The 12,783-nt window shown below is 36.1% G+C and overlaps 2 protein-coding genes across 2 annotated transcripts in view; one reads left to right on the top strand and one right to left on the bottom strand.

Annotated features, from left to right (window-relative positions):
- The window catches only part of LOC125675214 (uncharacterized), a 12,236-nt gene extending 7,597 nt beyond the window's left edge, over window positions 1–4,639 (bottom strand). Inside the window, exons 1-2 of the mRNA XM_048912731.2 lie at window positions 4,495–4,639; window positions 1,899–2,047 (exon numbers count right to left, since the gene is read on the bottom strand). Coding sequence (XP_048768688.2) covers window positions 1,899–2,047; window positions 4,495–4,543 — 198 coding nt within the window. The 5' untranslated portion in view covers window positions 4,544–4,639. The remainder of the gene's footprint in view (window positions 1–1,898; window positions 2,048–4,494) is intronic.
- LOC125675215 (histone deacetylase complex subunit SAP18) lies at window positions 4,601–9,143 on the top strand. Its single transcript, XM_048912732.2, has 3 exons — window positions 4,601–4,714; window positions 7,570–7,676; window positions 8,544–9,143. The coding sequence occupies exons 1-3, from the start codon at window positions 4,601–4,603 to the stop codon at window positions 8,824–8,826; spliced, it is 504 nt and encodes a 167-aa protein (XP_048768689.2). The 3' UTR covers window positions 8,827–9,143.
- The last annotated feature ends 3,640 nt before the right edge of the window (window positions 9,144–12,783 follow it).

The following is a 12,783-nucleotide window of genomic DNA, read 5'->3' as shown; positions in this document are numbered from 1 at the left end:
AATAAACTAAGTATTCATTCAAAACATGTAGAGGGTATACATGTACAACAAAAATTACATTCCAAAAATAACAAGACACTGATGACCCGGATTACAACAATGTGGAACCAGTTCAAAGGTCAATGTTAAGGTCACAAGGTCAAATATTTTGGTGTCAATGGAAAGGTCTTGCCACAAAAAATACACACACCAAATCTGAAAGCTCTACCTCCAAGGATGTAAAAGACATGACCAAGGTTAACAGTTTTTAACTAGAAGATAGACAGACAGACAAGCCAAAAGCTATATGCCCCAAATCTTTGATTCTGGGGGCATAACAAAAGCAGGGTTCCAACTTCGACTGAATACCTTAGGGGCCAAGTGGGCCCCTGAATAAGAAATCCTGTTAGCCCACATGGAATTTTAGTAGCCCACACATAACATGAAATTGAATAACATGGGGGGGGGGGGGGGGGGGGGGGGAGTCACAAGAAAGAAACATCAAGTCACATTGCAATTTATTTAAAAAATTAAAATATCAATATTTAAATTCTGTTTCCTTCTCCGTAATTCTTTCAAATACCTCTCATTTCCACTCTCATTTCGTCAACCTAGCAAAAATATCAGAGTTCATGGACTTTTATGATCTTTGCTGCGTCTGACTCACATTTCTTCAGACTTTTATGTTATTTCAAAATTTCTCAGCTTTACGATGCTGTCAAGTTTATAACTTGGGCAAGCTGACACAACGATTGGACCTTTCGTGTCATGTTTTGTACACGCAGCACGTCATCCCCTTTTCGCCGTCATCAAGCCATATTCTCCCCTTTTTTCCACTTTGGTTAAAAGCAGAAGCTTTCTTTTCGTTTGAAGTAACCCTAACGTTGTTCAACTTCTGGTTTAAATACATTTTGGAAGGTTTCATACCCCAGGAATGTCTCGCAAAGTGGCAAAACCTCAACCGGAAATTGAACTTCAATTATAATAGGACTCGAATTGGTCGGAAAGAAAAATGTTGATCGGACAACTACGGTCGCCAAGTGGGCGACGAGAATGGAAATTTTGGGTGCCCACAAGCAAAGTTTAGTCACCAATGCGAGTGGGCGAGTGGTAATTTGGAACCCTGAAAAGCATTATACAAATTGCAATAATCAAGATCCACTATATTTTGTGATTCAGAAGTAATATGTTGTGTACAAATAAATCATTCTTACATCGAAAATGGCTCCAACAGTGGCAGATTATGTGAAAAACAAAATTCGTCACGACTAAATGCATTTAATACAATTAAGAATGTGCATGCAGTATAATATTTAGTAATGTTTTTCCTTCATGATTACCCATGCAATTATTACTTTGACCTTGAAATAGAAGATCAAGATATCTTCTTCTCACCATGTAAAGCATGATAGGTATCAGTTTCTAAAAACACAGGCAGAAAGACTGCATCACTATACACAGATACAACCCATGTATAACAGCTGAATGTATTCATCAAGTTTTGATTAGCCTACCATGTAAACTAGACCCTGAAGTGTTAATCCATGACCTTGAAAAACAAAAGGTTTCTTAATCTAATCATTGGGAACATGTGCATCATGTTTGATGATCTTAGACCTGTAAGTACTGTGTTTATCTGATCCTAGACCTGTAAGTACTGTGTTTATCTGATCCTAGACCTGTAAGTACTGTGTTTATCTGGCACACAAGGTCCTGACTGACAGATCTATTGCATTATACCATAATATGATCCATTCATGACAGGCATATGAAAATTAATATCATATCATTTTCAAAATTCAGGCTTGCATTATTTGACACTGTTTATAATTTGTATATATATATTTTTTTATATAAATTATTATTTATGATCTCTTGATTTTTTCATAAGTTTGAAGTGAGAGGGTACTTATATGTACCTGGTAAAAGTTGTAGGATTGTGATGTAACGTCTTCATATCCATCAATGGTGTTCTGAAAGTTGTACTTGGTTCTGTAGTACGCTGGGTTTCTGCAGTATTCTTCATAGCAGAGGGAACAGAACTCCTCCGTTTGTAGTACAACGTTTCCTTAAAGAAACACAGACAGTAGTAAGACAATTAATGATTATACGTTTCCTACACGTAAAGAAACACAGACAATAGTAAGACAAGAAACACAGACAATAGTAAGACAAGAAACACAGACAATAGTAGGACAAGAAACACAGACAATAGTAAGACAAGAAACACAGACAATAGTAAGACAAGAAACACAGACAATAGTAAGACAAGAAACACAGACAATAGTAAGACAAGAAACACAGACAATAGTAAGACAAGAAATACAGACAATAGTAAGACAAGAAACACAGACAATAGTAAGACAATTAATGATTATACAACGTTTCCTACACGTAAAGAAACACAGACAATAGTAAGACAAGAAACACAGACAATAGTAAGACAAGAAACACAGACAATAGTAAGACAAGAAACACAGACAATAGTAAGACAAGAAACACAGACAATAGTAAGACAAGAAACACAGACAATAGTAAGACAAGAAACACAGACAGTAGTAAGACAATTTATTTCTAAGATTACGCTGTATTATCAGTTTGATGCTATTCTCACATACGTGGGATCCTACTTGTAACTTTTTTTTGTATTGGTCATTACATTGTTATTTTCACCCCGGTAGTCCGCAGCACTAATACTGCTATTGTTTTTGTATGTGTGTTGAGTGGGTGGGGGGTTAACCCATCTGCTGACAGTGTAAGTAAAGTCCATAAGTACATTATTTGACTCAATATAGAGGTGCAACAATATGCTTGCCTCATGATACATAACAGGATACTGACCTGACGATCACCATACTTTTAACATTATAAATTATGAGCAATTACACTGGATTTGGTATCATTTAATTGCACCTTACTGTTACAACTGCATATCCAAAATGCTCCCATACAGGAGCTTAATGGGTTGTAGGGCAAGAAATAATTCAGCAGCACGGGCAGCACCATGTTTTCTATTACCAGAATCTATTTTTACAACATAATCTGAAAGCCAAATTGGACAGTTCAAATCAATTTGGACCAAGAATACTGAACCACGGTATAGCGTAAAGTATCGTAAATCGAACCATAGCATAATATGTACTGTGATATACCATCTCACGATTAATTGTTGCACCCTAAATTCACTACCATATATTTTTAAACTAATAAAACTTAGGTCTATATTTCTTGTGATTTGTAAGAAGAGATGTATCATTTTCCAGTAAATTAAGTTTACTATATATAACAGTCAGTCTCTCCAAAGACATAAAACAGATCAACGATTTCCCCAAGTCTCATATTATCTCACGATCTGTAGTATTTTGTTAAAAAAGAATATATACACTAACTTAATATATATATACCATTTTATTAATTAAGAAATAAATTTCAATTTTGAAATTAAACTGCATCAAATTGCCACAATTGTCAGATTAGCTTAACTCATCTCCCCTTTGGCAGATTTAGTTGCGACTGAACTGCCATCTAACAGAGCGAGTATCGTTATTGACAAAAACAAAATCTAACCAATCAGATAGCACATTATAATTCCTGTTACATATGTATGTTTACAAAATGGAGTTGATAGATAAAAACAATAAAACTGTCTTTTATTTAAATGTGTGCTGTACGCTTATGTCACTTTTGTGCTTAAGGTGTAAATCACGTATCAAAACATGCCATTCAGATTTCAACATTTCTACTTTCGTTTAATATTGCACTCAGTTTTGTTCAGTTTATTTCAGAACATACCGTCCTTTATCATCATTTGGGTGAGGTACATGATCGAGTATCTCTAGAAGTTGATCTGACATAAACCCAAAACTTTCTTCAAAAATCGTCCGTCTTCGTTTTATAGACAAAATGTCATGGCAAAGGCGACAACTTATCTAGACATGGAGGCTGCCATTACTCAAACGAAATATATCTAAGGCACAATTTGATTGGATGCCTTGGAAAATGAAAGTGCGATATTTTGAAAGCTTAGAAATGCGACTAAAATAAAATCCACCAAGAGGTAAATGAGAGTAAGCAAATTGGATATCTGGCTTGCGAAGATGTAAATTGCCATTGCATGCTATGAAATTCAAACTGGTTATGATATGATTCAATGCCATGATGCTACGTATTACTATTTATTATAATCAGGCTAGCTAGATGGCTGTAACTTATAGTGTTAAGGCTAGGCTTCAGACAGCACGATTACTACCATTAATCAACGAATTATTACATAACAACAACTGGGTTATCACAATCTTGACGAAATTCAGCGCAGGCTGCAATCAATTAATCATATCCAAGCAGAACCTTGCCTAGATATTTGACAGCTTGATAGTCTAGTCCATAACCTCCCCTTACAGATTCCGTGGAAGACTAGTTTACATTGTAAATGTATACACGTAAACATTGAATAGGAAGTAAAAGACAGCTTTGCAAGAATGTATATGAAAACCAAAGGCTTGAAATCTGTCTCACCTCCAATAAATGATACTTTTAAAAGTATCAACAAAATAATTTTCTCCATATTAGATCATTTCCGGAAATAACGTCTTCATGAACTCGTTCTAAAGTTATTCGAGCAATGAAAAGATCTCAATCACAAACACGCTTTGAGAATAAAATAAACATGGCGACTGTCGAGTCTATGGTTGTGGAAGAGCAGCGTGAACCCGAGAAGCCGGTGGACAGGGAAAAGGTAGTCTATTGATTTGGGTTGGGGTTTTTAAGCAGACAGGGGACAGCCAGTTAATTTCATTTTTGGCCATAGATCTTCTAATTGATTCAATATCAGCTTGCTTCCTCCGTGTAAAATAAGTTTGGACAAAAGCTTTGTAGATCTACCAAGCTCAGGGCTCAATATTAACTATTTTTACTTACTTGTCCATTCCGACATTGGACAAAGATATTTACTTGTCCAAACTTCAACTTCACTTGTCCGAAAAATTTTCAAAAAAGGATCAAATATTGTCAACTTGAAAACTGTATTTAATTTACTTAATATATAGTCTATTTTTATACCTGCTTGATTGATTTTTTTATCTTATTCTCTTGATAAAAACAACAAACGCATAAAACAAAATTTTATCTAGACTTCCTATCTTGAATCAATGACTTCGTAAGATCCATGGATGATTGAAAGTAGTACGCAATAAGTGAACACCAGTCCGATTGAGTTTGACTCAGCTAGTTTACATAGCGATTGATATTGGGATCGAAGTTCATTTTCCATGCATTACACATGTACTTCCGACTCTCAACTACCGATAAACTTTTCACAAAATTGTTTGGAGACTTCTGTTTGGAGACTTCTTTACATAAAAAAAAAGCACTTGTCCAATCGGACAAGTGCCCATCAATATTCACTTGTCCGAGAGATTTTTTTCCACTGGTACCGGACAAGCAGACAAACGTAAATGTTGACCCCTGAAGCTAAGTCAAAGTGTGGACAGCAGTATTCCTAGTCTGTCTATTCATCTTAACATCAATCTGAAGTTTAAAAGCCTGGGGCAAACTTCTGTATCTAGTGCGTATATGATATCGAATACCAACTTCTCATTTACAGGTTGGGAACACTTCCCCATCAGCGAGATATTCTCGCTAAGACGCGATTATCACTCTCTAGCAAGAGTAAATATATCCCGCACAACCGAGAAAAACACCTGAGGAGTACATCTCTTCCTGTTTCACGTGAAAAGAAGAATGCTAAAATGTTTGATACCTATGCAAATATAAGAATGCGGGTGGTTTACCTGTACGCCCCAAGTGGATTCGTCCTGAGTGGTTTCGCCCCCATTGAATATGTAGCAACAATGGTTGGAACTATTGATCAGTGCATACTCCCCTTAAATAACGATGAGCAATTGAATTAAAATTAATTAATGCTATATATTAATTTACCGACGCCCAAGGTATGCTCATTTTTATCATTTTGGATATTTTATTTTGGCAACAGTTCATGGTCGGGATGATTGATCAGAGCATACTCTCTTTTAATGATGAGCAATTTAATTGAAATTAATAAATACTATACAGTATAAAATAATTTACTGACGTCCAAACTATGTCCATTTTTATCGTTATACCAAGAATTTTTGCCAAGGCAAGTTGCATTCATTGTGGAAAATCAGTAAGTAAAAATTATTATATGAATTACACAATTAACTTTATGTAAATAAAATCATTGTGTCTATTATGTGATTTTATTAATCTTAGATATATTTATATGAATCACAAAATGAAGAATTTAATTTTTTGAAAAATTAGCAATCATAAAAAAATATCATTGATATACATTTCATAACAAACATACTTTCAAGAGACTTATATTGCCAGTAAAATTGAATGAAATTACAGACGACAGTTTAGATTTTTTGCAAAAGATAAAGTAAACAGGAATATTTTTTTACACTTCACTGATGTCAGACATCGGTAACTACACCAATTCTCCCGCGCACCTACACGCTGTTGTACATATTATAACTAGATTCTACAAAGGTAAATCGGGGCGAAACCACTCGATTAGTACATTGGGGCGAAACCACTAGACTATAAGCCAATCTTCTACCTTATGTTACCTGCACTGAAATTGGGACGAAACCACTTTGTGCGAATCCACTAGGTGCGAATAAGTAATCAGGACGAAACCACCCGTTACCCAAATATAATATGTCTTAAATGGCGAGACCGTGTTTGAGGGTGAAGCAAAAAATATTGGCATTAGTATCTAGATCCATAACAGGACAAAAAATATCCCGAAATATTAGCACCTAATGTGTGAGGACAGAGCTCAATCAAAGTTTTCTAACTTTAGACATTTTTGATCCGCCTATTCATTGAACGAGGGAAACTCTATGCAACTGATGTAAACAGTGCATTGTAACGTCATATTCAGTGTCGATGATTAGCAAATACACAAACATAGGAGACATTGTGCAATCATGTTAATTGAGGAGTGATTAAAAATAAAATAAAAATTGTTGCACAATGGATGAGAACCATCAATATGATTCATGCTTTAGTGATGTCGAGAGAGATCACCTGTAAGTGTGGGAGACTGCAGCAGCAGCCAATGCTGCTCATGCAAGATCTAATAATTTAAAGTACAATGCCTGGATACAAGGAGTACATCTCGAAGTAAAGTATTTGGAATACATTAATGTATTTACAATCAGTACCCTCAAGGAAACAGTTGTGCAACAGTTACAAAGACCAATTCACCCTTAGTGGGGCCTTATCTACACTCTGTACAGCGACACTGAATGCATTACTCTTCCATGATGGTCAAATTAAATTAAGTGACATATCTGGGAATTTTTGTCTCCTTCTAAATTTGGAGGAAAATCGTGAATCAGTATATAAGTATTCCAGAAATTATTTTATTCATAATGAAATATGATATAAATCTAATCTCTAAATTAGCAATGTAGTTTTCTTAATTTGACAAGAAAAGAAGTAAAGTTGTCCATTAATGCTTTGGAAATGCTCTTTCTGTGCTTGTGGTCAATGGGAGATGAGCAAAGTAAATTTTATGTGTGTATTGTATGCTTTCAGACCTGTCCCCTTTTATTGAGAGTATTTAACAACATTGGACGACATAACCAAATGAGCGACTACCACAGAGGTCAAACACCAGCAAACGAGCTTCAGATCTACACATGGTAGGTATCACAAGTGTTTCCATGCAGAAAGGAATTAATATTCAAGTTTCACTGTGGGAAGAAATTGATATGATGTATTGATATTGTGGTGGGAAAGTACCCAAGCTCTAAATAATTGGTATTGTGAGGAGGAAGTACCCAAGCTTTAGATAATTGGTATTGTGACAAGGAAATACCCAAGCTTTAAATAATGGGTATTGTGATGAGGAAGTACCCAAGCTTTAAATAATTGGTATACAATGATACACATGTAAATAACAGTAACTCATATCTGATATCCAAGTTTCAAAGTATGTCAAGTTTTTTTTTGTGTGTCAAAGATGCATTTAGGAGCACTTTAAACAATTAAATGGGACTGACAGACATGCCGTAAAAATATGATAAGTGGCTTTTGTTTAAAGTAACTTAGGAAATATGAAAGATGATTGAAATATATGTTTGCTATACGGAAAACACAATATAAAATTGTAAGTCATATCCTAGTTATAGAATGTGCCAGCTGCACAATCACATATTATGATTAAAGTATTTCTTTGGTTTCTTTATTCCTTTACTGACTGGGCTAGTGATTCCGCCAAGGTGATTAATCTGTAACTGAGAAAGTGAGAGTTTATTGCACATACAGTGAATGATACATGTGTTCAGTATTTGTCCCAGCCCACGTGTAAACAAATTCTTTTCTAGCCTTACTGAGTGCAAGAACTCTCAGAAAGGAAATATGTCAGAAGCATCTCAAAATTTGTATATTTAATTTAGAAATTATACAAATTTTATATGCAATACACTACATACATTATTACCATTTTATGCTGAATTACTAAATATTTCACACTAGGAATGAAATTCATGTACTCTTCATCAAATCAGGCTAGATGCAACACTCAAGGAACTCACAAGTCTCGTCAAAGAGGTCAATCCCGATGCCCGGAGAAAGGGAACATTCTTTGACTTTGCGATTGTGTATCCTGATCCCCGTGCACCAGTTTACAGACTGAGGGAGATTGGGACTACCTGTGCTGGTCACCGAGGGCAGGATGATGGGGTCAGTTTGGCCAACAAAAAATTCGTCATCGGAGATTTTCTTGATATAGCAATCACACCACCCAGAAATGACCGACCAAATCAAAGGAGAAACAGGCCTCCGTTTTGAATGAGTGACTTTATGTAAACTATTTGTTTGGTAAAAAAGCAAGCTATCATGAAAGGATAATTGAGTTTATCATTGTATCACTCATCAAATTTGTGCTCATGAAATATTGTACATGTAAAAAGTATATGATTTGGCATCTACATGTGTTCAATGCATTACTCATAGCATTTAAGCAGTATTTTTTTTATTTCATGTAAGGATCTTTATCAAAACTGAATATTATGGTGGTAACTAAAGATCTCCCACTGAAACATGGTGAATGTGTTGAAGAATGTTCATATTAGGGAAAAATTGATTAAATTTTATTTTTAAGCACATTATTTTGTTCTTTTTATCTCAGATGTTTAAAGAGATGAAGCGTGTTTCAGGACAAGCTATGTTTACGTTAATCTGTAACTGTAATCCCTTTGGTACAATCAGATATAGTCAGTTGGGGATCATATTCTATTTTATTTTTGGTAGGTGGGGGGGGGGGGTAATTCCTGTTCATCCATTACAAAGTTTGTTTGCTGGTTCTCATACGTTTAAATCAGATTTCAATAGAGACTGAATATTATGGCATTGTTGTGTGGTACATGTATTATATGGGGTAGGGGAATCAGATTTCAATAGAGACTGAACATTTTGGTATTGTTGTGTGATACATGTATTATTTGGGGGAGGGGGTCAGTAGTATCGCACACTGATTGTCATTATACATTTATTGCATGATAGTGAGGGAAATATGAAGATTTATTCACCAAAGAAAAATCATATTCCCAGAGGGCAATTCTTGGGTGAATAAATCTTCATATCTCCCGAACATTCATGCAATAAATTGTTTATTATACTGAAACAATGCAAGTCTACTAAAATGCATTTGAAATTAGAGTCCGCTCATCTATACATAGTATGTAGCTGAGATCGCCCTAAAGGTAACACCGTGCCGTCTACGTATTTAAAGGTACAAATAATGAAATACAGTGATATGATAACCAGTTTTTGTATATCCATTCTCCTTGAATCTGATTTACTTGCTTGTATCAACCAAAACCAGGCGCTTTAACTGTATCGGAGACCTGCATTATTTGTGCCTTACGAACTATGGAAGTAGAATGACTCGGACTTATTGCGACGTCGCAATACGCTTCGTCTACTTTGACGTTGAATTTATGGAAAATGCACGAGGTTGCCCAAGGGGCGAAATATGATGGGGAGATATGATGTTTCAGAGGGAGATATGAAGTTTTGTTATCCCTGGCACGTGACTGTCGAGACCAATCAGATTACACGTTGCATAGAATTGAATGAGAGATTCAGTATACAAACCTATATGAGTCTTTAAAATTCATCATTTGCAGCCTTTTCTCCAAGTTGTTACCTTTGTGGCAGGGGTTTTTAGCATCAGGATGGGCCTCATAAATTGAAACTTCATTATATCTTGAAAGTTCATTACATCTTATTCCGTGGGGATCCGGGTTAGAATAGGTCCTCAGTACCCCTTGCTTGTCGTAAGAGGTGACTAAATGGGGCAGTCTTCGGGTGAGACCGCAAAAACCGAGGTCCCGTGTGGCATGATAACAATCCCTCCTTGCTCAAAGGCCATTAGCGCCGAGCATAGACCTAAATTTTGCAGCCCTTCACCGGCATTTGTGACGTCTCTATATGAGTGAACTATTCTGGAGAGGGACGTTAAGCAAAATACATTCAATCAATCCTTATATCATAAGACTACTGTATACTCCTGATCTTTTAACTCGTACTCAGCACAAAGGTTCATTATGACTGCAAAATCAAAGTGCCAGCAATCGATGAAAAACCAAGTTTTCCTTACCAAATGTAACACTTTATTACTGAATTGTAGCTAATTATTTACCTTTCACACAAGTTAATAGGTTGTCCTACCCTGGGGCATTATTGTAGTTGACTGCAGTTGATGGAAAAATAACAAATGTCAAAGTTACAGACAAGAAAATCACATCTGCTGTGACACGGCGCTTCAGTTTTTGAGGTCTCATCCGAAGAACCGCGGCATTTAGTCGCCTTTTACTGCAAGAAAAATTGTATGCTACATGCAAAATATTCTAGAGTGAGTGTGTACTTGACACTAAAAAGGCAGAGTTGGTGTCGATTATTCTATACTATGAATTGCAAAGTTTTTATTGATGTGACCAATTTCATCAAGTCATTTACATAAAATGTATTATAATATAGAAATACAGGTGAGACACCGCCTTAATTGTCATATCCTTGTTTCACTGAGAACCAGTCTGTTGGTAATTACAACACTCTCAGTATCAATGTGACAGTCATCTAGTATTGTCCATAATTTCCCCTTTTGTTAACTTTACAAAGCAGCCCCTTTCTCCTTACGGTTTTTCGGCTGTCTAGAAAACAAGCACAAACACGGGATTCGTTTTAATGGATAGGTGAAGATAACGAATGGTGATCAATCTCATAACTCCTATAAAGGTGAAGATAACGAACAGTGATCAATCTCATAACTTCTATAAAGGTGAAGATAACGAACAGTGATCAATCTCATAACTCCTATAAAGGTGAAGATAACGAACGGTGATCAATCTCATTACTCCTATAAAGATGAAGATAACGAACAGTGATCAATCTCATAACTCCTATAAAGGTGAAGATAACGAACAGTGATCAATCTCATAACTCCTATAAAGGTGAAGATAACGAACGGTGATCAATCTCATTACTCCTATAAAGGTGAAGATAACGAACGGTGATCAATCTCATAACTCCTATAAGGAATACAAAACAGAGTTGGGCAAACATACCAGAGATGGGATCAGGTGTCTAGGAGGGGTGAACATCCCCTGTCGACCGATCTCACCGACGTGAGCCCTATATCCTGATCAGGTAAACGGAGTTGTTCGAAAGTTAGTTAACTTTAACTAACAGTTAACTTGTTATTAACTCTTGCATATATAGTGTTGACTAGACGTTAACTGTCAGTTAAGCTTAACTATCGTTTGTGCAACTAAGTCCTGGTAACCAAAGTTATCCGTAGTCAGAAACAGTGTGCCTTTAATCGAAACTGTTGAAACCCCTGTAACGATGTCCATGGACTTGTGATTTCAAGATGAGGGGTGGGGTGACAGAGTGACGTTAGTCAGATTCAATAGAGACCCCAAATTTCTATCAAATTATACTGTCACAAATCAACCAAATGAAAGCAATACAGAAAGCGAAAGGTCTAGGAAAGGAAAGAATATTGCATAGAAACTTGTTATTTTCTGTTGGATATGTCCATACCGAAATATATTTGCAGGGCGTAAACAAACATTCATTCAACAAATAAAACAAAGAAATATTTACTGTATATTATTTGAATTTGAGATTCTTCTATTGTATTTATTCCTTACTCGATTTTAAAAACCAAATGGATGTGATCAAGTGACGGACTGGACCTCCGCCTGCTAATGTTTTATAATTTAGGAATTAGTTTGCCCGTTCACTACCCGGAAGCAATTCCGTTTGCATCTGTTGATATGCCAACTAAATGGTTTGATTTGATATTGTTCAACGTCCCACACGTCCACTCACATGGAGACGTCACCATTGCCGGCGAAGGGCTGCATATGCTCGGCGCTTATGGCCTTTGAGCAGGGGGCGATCTTTATCGTGCCACACCTGCTGTGACACTGAACCTCGGTTTTTGCGGTCTCATCCGAAGGACCGCCCCATTTAGTCGCCTCTTCTATACAACAAGCAAGGGGTACTGATGACTTATTCTAACCCGGATCCACACGGGAACTAAATAAATAATGTTGTATGTTATCATATATACATGTATATATAAGGACGTGGTAACCCAAATTAATTTGTGGAATTTTGTGAAATAATTTATATTGCTGAAACACATACCTGTCATACCCCCCCCCCCCCCCCCCCTTGTACAATGTATCCATTCTTGAGAAAACAATCCATTCATTAGAGTTAAAACTAACAAAT

Source organism: Ostrea edulis, chromosome 3 (assembly GCF_947568905.1).
Source record: "Ostrea edulis chromosome 3, xbOstEdul1.1, whole genome shotgun sequence".
In the NCBI taxonomy this organism is placed as follows: Eukaryota; Metazoa; Mollusca; class Bivalvia; order Ostreida; family Ostreidae; genus Ostrea; species Ostrea edulis.
Note: the sequence above shows the minus strand (reverse complement) of the source record. Positions and strands in the feature narration are given on the sequence as shown.

Excerpts from the sequence above, each read along its gene's own strand:
- LOC125675215 (XM_048912732.2), top strand. The coding sequence starts at position 4,601 with ATGAAAAGATCTCAATCACAAACACGCTTTGAGAATAAAATAAACATG. Across the intron at positions 4,715-7,569 it reads AGCCGGTGGACAGGGAAAAG|ACCTGTCCCCTTTTATTGAG; the intron begins GTAGTCTATTGA and ends GTATGCTTTCAG. Across the intron at positions 7,677-8,543 it reads GAGCTTCAGATCTACACATG|GCTAGATGCAACACTCAAGG; the intron begins GTAGGTATCACA and ends TCATCAAATCAG.